The sequence below is a fragment of the Charadrius vociferus genome, unplaced genomic scaffold (assembly GCF_000708025.1).
Source record: "Charadrius vociferus isolate BGI_N301 unplaced genomic scaffold, ASM70802v2 scaffold53, whole genome shotgun sequence".
NCBI classification, from domain to species: Eukaryota; Metazoa; Chordata; class Aves; order Charadriiformes; family Charadriidae; genus Charadrius; species Charadrius vociferus.
In genome coordinates this window covers 146,008-151,643 of record NW_009647574.1, presented here as the reverse complement: position 1 = coordinate 151,643, position 5,636 = coordinate 146,008, and the positions used below count along the sequence as shown (strand labels likewise).

At 43.4% G+C, this 5,636-nt stretch overlaps 1 protein-coding gene across 1 annotated transcript in view; it reads left to right on the top strand.

The window, feature by feature from the left end:
* LOC104282784 (C-terminal-binding protein 2-like) overlaps positions 1 to 5,636 on the top strand; it is a 13,819-nt gene that overhangs the window by 7,065 nt on the left and 1,118 nt on the right. The window contains exons 9-11 of the mRNA XM_009880911.1: positions 3,489 to 3,620; positions 3,980 to 4,126; positions 5,273 to 5,624. Of these exons, the coding sequence (XP_009879213.1) occupies positions 3,489 to 3,620; positions 3,980 to 4,126; positions 5,273 to 5,624 (631 nt within the window). The remainder of the gene's footprint in view (positions 1 to 3,488; positions 3,621 to 3,979; positions 4,127 to 5,272; positions 5,625 to 5,636) is intronic.

The window sequence follows — 5,636 nt, the reverse complement described above, 5'->3', positions numbered from 1 at the left end:
ACCAATAGCAGCATCTTTCTCTCCTCTCCTCTGGCAGCAGAAAAAAGTAGGAGGGTGTCTCCTCCTAGGACCTTCTTAACACCCTACAGAGACTGTTTCCTGTTCATACAGGACGGGAGAATGCATTTCATTACCGGCAAACTTTAGCTCTTGCCTTTATTTTGTAACCCTTTAGTTTTAATCTCTCAATGAATCTTTCTCCTTCTCTGGGGCAGGGCAGCAGTGACTGTGCCTCCCCTTGGAAATACTTGGTTTAACCAATGATTTTTTCCCATGTATCCGCCTCGGTTGTCTGTGACAGGGAAGTGTCCTTGTGCACGTGAAAATAGAAGTGGAGCTGCCTGATCAGGGATGGCCTTCAGTGTTGCTAACAGCAGACTTCAGTGCACACTTTTCAGTTGTGACTTGCAGCTTAAATTTAATTTGGCTGAACCTCTCTAGGTGTAGCCATGGGGAATATTAGAAAAATATTAGTGAATTGGAGTTGTGACTATTGTCTTTATTATGCCCTTGGTAGAATGCAGCGTAGGCTCAGCTCTGTGTATTACTTGGCTTCTTTTAATTAAGGTTTCCTGTGAGAACAGATGTAGCACAGGCATTGCTGGTTCTTGAGCATACAAAGTTTTGTCTATGCAGTAGTAGGCCTGAAGTTAAAAGTAACGGTCTCAAAGCCAGCCTTGTAAATAACTTGGAAGGGATTAAAATGTCATCAAATGTTTTCTGGTGGCCCGTGTGTTTGTGAGGCTTCAGAATAGTTTGCCCTGGAGTCTATGTAACTTGGAGAAGGCACGAGAATGCAGAAATTGGAAAAACTTGCACTGGAAGACAGCAAGTAGCAATAACTTGGCAGCTTCAGTTGCTGGTTCCTCACCCACAGTATGGCCATGTCTATTCACAAGATACCTGTCACGTTAGAATTCTAAACTTTGTGCTACAGTTTTGGTTTTTGGGTTTTTTTTGCGTAACTGCATCAACTAGAAGTAACATACCAGTGCTAATGACATTTCTTTGTGCTGATGGAGAAGGCAGCTTTTAACAGTTGACCAAATTACTCTACTTTAGCTCTGCTAGCATATACTGCATCTCCAATAGTGTGCAGGGCAAGACAGTAGGTTTTTACATGATACTTTGTGATACTAAAGGAGAAAGAACACTCTTAGCTTGTCAGTGGAAGCTAAGGCAGGATTGTTGCTCTCAAGTCCTTTCCCATTTCCCAAATGGTTAAATAAGAATCGCTTCTTTGAGGGGTGTGGAGTCTTCAGCAAAATAGGTTCCACAGGAGATTTTCCTTAATTCCAAATCTTCCTTTAATTTCATCTTGTTAGACTTATAGCGTTTCCATGCACAAGATGTAACAATTCCTGATTGATTTGTTCACGTTGTGTGGTTATATTAAAGTAGGTGATGTATGGGAGGCATACCCTATGTGTGGGTTTGTCTGCCTCCCTTGATGCTTCTCTCAGTTGGGTGTATGTGACTGGAAGCTGAGCAGCTGGGAACAGACCGGAAATACACCTTGAGTGTGGACAACATCCTCTGTTTAGGCTGTTAACAGTTTGGGAAGCTGAGGAAGGCTTTGGAGTCACTAAGTTTTCAGACTTTTTCCTGGTTTTAAATTTTTCTCCCATACTGCCTTCATATAATGGCTTACTACTGATACAGTGAAGTGATTCATTCCTTTCTCCTCTAACCCCCACTCTTCCCCCCAGCAATTCAAGAAAGGAAAATAGGCAAGAAGTAAACTTCAGGTGTTTTCTTACAGATTTTACACTTTAACTGGTTAGCATTAGCAAGATTATATTGGTTCTCTAGTGCTGAGTGTCTTTTTTGATAAGGTATTTGTCTCGGTGAAGGTTCTTGGCTTCTGTGTTTTCATGGGTGATGCTGATTCTACTTAAAATTCATATACCTCCTTGGCTGCTCAGGTTTAGCAGATTGGACTGGGACTAGTGGTAGGCACAAGTTACAGGAGAACTTTTTCTGAACAAAAGCCTGGAGCTCAGAAGCACTTTGATTGCAGCTGCATCTAAAATAACCACCAGCACTTTCCTGAGTTCTGTAATGTCTAGGAATCTAAATTTTGTGGGCTACTAGCTCAGAAAGCTGTTTCAACAGGCAGATGGGGAAAAGTTTTCAGGGGCTGGGAGCTCGTCTTCTGTCTGTTACCACATTAGGGAGGCAGTCTGTCAGTAACTACTCTTTCCGTGTTTGCTGCTGAGAATTCCTGCCCTGCTTAGAGGTTCTGGTCTGAGATTATTTTGTGGTAAGGGGCTTCTAGTTATGAGCTTTGTGAATACAGAGGATCAGAGTACAGTGAATACGGAGGATCAGAGTACATTGACCTTGTCTCTTCTAGAGCACAATGCAAGATAGATTTATTTTTTTTTAAAGAGGAAGCTGCTTTTTTTTTCTTCTTAACTGCAAGTATCTCTATAGACCAGTCAAATAACCGAGCAGAGGAAGAGTGGAAAGATCTCATTTGGGGGACACTTGAGTTTCTCAGTTCTTATTTTTGCTGCCTAGGTATGCTGGTGACTAGTAAGCATAGGAATGAAATAATTGATGTCATAAGAAATATTTCCAGTTATGGGTACAAAGAAGTTGAAACTGACAGCATTGGTAGCGGCTCTGTTCTATCCAACGCTATGTAGGCTTGTGATTGGGTATGAAGGCAATTTTCCCCTTGATGAAAGCTACAGCAGAAAATGTTAAGGTACAAATGAACAGAACACTTATTGTGACCTGAAAGAAGGACTCTCTTTGTGCTTATAGGATTACTCTGCTTGTATGGCATTTGTACCTCTGGTTATACGCTGGACCTATTATCACCAGACGAAGGCTGTTCTGAACAGATAGCTTGAAGAAAAATTGACCAGTACTAAAGTACCCTGTGGTCTTCTCCATCCCCCGAGTGCCAAGTCCTTTGTTAGCGCTCTCTCCTGTGTGATACACTGACTTGCAGCTCCCCTTCCCAACCTTAGCGCAGTATACAGAAGTGGAAGGGTTTTGTTTTTTTTTTAAATGCCTTCATTTGGAACTAGCGGAGAGCTTTAATCCCAAAGAACAGAAGTCTCCCAGGGTGAGGCAGGAGTGCCCTAGCTGCACTAATCTGCTTACAGGAGGTGCTCACACTGTCCCAAGGTACATTCTGTTTGTCAGGGTCACTGCTGCTGACCAGCTTTTTTATAGAGGACTCAGAGTTTCAGAAATATATTTTTGTAGACAATGACTAAAACTGTGAAACATTGAAATAAAGCATGTAAACAAAAACTTACAGCACTGTCCTCTGTACAGATGTCTTTCTCACTTCAGTTCTCTCCTGACTCATTAGAAAATGTTTGATTACTTCTTGGATATATTTTAATAAAGTTCTCCAAAGAACACGGCTGCTGTCTATGGAAGGGGTGGCATTAGATACAATATTGAAGGGGAGGGTTGAAAACTTGTACAGGTGAGTGTCTGCATCAGTCCTGCTTTTCTCAAATCAGGTAAATTGGATCTTCCACACAATCACTCCCTGGATCAGCGATTCTCACAAATGGCTTGCTTTGGATTCTGGAGCACTGACCATCAATCAAGGCTGTGAAGGTGGCAGACTGGAGAAGAAGCCACCTTCCACGGTTAAGGGACAGCTTTGGATGTAGCCTGGTGGTTACTTATGTGAGCTCTCATAAGTTGAAATTGTGGTAACTGGTTTTGCAGCCTTTTAAGTCTGTAGTTTAAATATACTTGTGCAAACAGCAGTAACTGTCTTCACCTTATTACAGTAAAATAGTTTTGTGGGCTGATTTTGTGTATTAATTTCAAATACTATTTTCTCTAACATATAATAAGAGTCAGTGCAACAGAAATAGCATAGAAAAGTAGTTAGGTACTTCATAAATTGAAGTTAATTCATGGTTTATGGCCTACACTCCCTGTGTTGATGAATAATGAAAGTTGGGAACCTCTTCCTGTTCTTGGTGGGTTATTTGTCTAGCTGGTGCTGCACGCCTTGCAATATCCAGCACCATGCTCGGGAGATGCGATACGGGAAATGCTGGCCTGCTTTGTCATGGCAATTTCAGTCTTGGAGCTGGTGGAATGGGAAGGGGATATAGGACCACTTGGAATCTTCCACATGGTGGTACTATTTCTAATACATAGCTAACGATCTTACTGTTTCAGTAAAGAAACTTAAGGAACGAGGGCAAAGGCCAGTCTTCAAAGAATGCATTGCTGATCATGGATTTACTATAGCAATCACTTAGATGCAAGACACAAAGGCTCTGCTACTCTTCAGTAATGTTTCATGTAGGTACTGGCTCCTCTACCTTTTTTTTTTTTTTAAAGAAAAAACATGCAGATGCTATACAGCAGAGGATAGAGCAGAGTTCTGATGTTGGTGCTTAAGTTCTATGTTGCTCAAAATACTAAAGGCGGACCCTTTCGAATCTTCTCTTGATGGGATAATCTGTCTTAGAACCTGTTCACTGTTTTATCTGCATGCCGCATTAGGACTAAAATCACAACATAGAATACAGATAATGGGATGAAATGATGAAATACACTTCTGAGGATAGTCACATTGAACAAACTGGTACTGGGCATCGCCTTCATTATTTCCCAGTACAGTAAATCACATCCTCTAACCAGAAAGTAACAAAGATGACATGTCAGCTTCTTAAAACAACTTGGTCCAATCACTTTGAATAAATGAGCACAAACCCAAGTGATTAGACCCTGCTGCTGATAATTCAGTGTCAAATGTGACTCTCCTAGAGTGAGGAAACAGTGCATGCACAAAACACCAACTTATTTCCACAGGAATATCATTGTTCTGGTACGGAGTATAGCATCTGCTCCTCATTCCAGTTTCTGTCAGTGCTACTGTCACTTTTCTGCACAAGCAGGAAGAGATGGAAAACTGCCTGTCATTTCTCTCACTGTAGGATTCTGAAGTATTTTGTGGTTGTTCAACCACAAGCAGGTTTAGGGCGTTGCAGTATTCTACATGAGAACTGTTCAAATGTAATCTGATGTAACTGTTCAAATCATGACAGGTGCATACCATTAACATAATGATTTCATATCTTCATCAACTTCTAAATAAATGCCTTTTCAAAATCTGCCTCACTGAAAAGCAAAGCACCTCGACCTGTGGTGCACTGCTGTCACCCTGGGACCAACAGCGTTTACTCGTGCCAATCTGAAACATTCCAAACTGCAACCCAGATCCCGCCTCTCAAGTTGCTATTATACAGTTTTTGTGTGTGTTTACCTCGAAATTTAGGTTAAAAGCTCCTCAATTTCTGTGATAAGTTCAGATTTTGAACGTGGCGTTAACGAGAGGCCAGGCCTGCCGCGAGAAGGCCGCCTGCTGCGGCTCCCGCCCGCTGACCGGCTCCGCTGCCCCGCTGCGGGGCATGTTCCTCCGGGCGGCCCCTCAGCTGCGCGACTGCTCCGCTTCCCGCCGCCGCCGCCCCTCACGGCTCCCGGCGGCCGCCGGGCGCGGGGCATTGTGGGGCAGAGGAAGAGGGGGGACTGCGCGAGCGAGGTGCATGCTGGGATCGGGGCGGGCGGCGCTCGGAGGCCCAGCGCGGGGCAGTCGCTTGCTCGGTGTCTCGGGGCGTCGGCGGTGACCGGTGGGCTCGGGC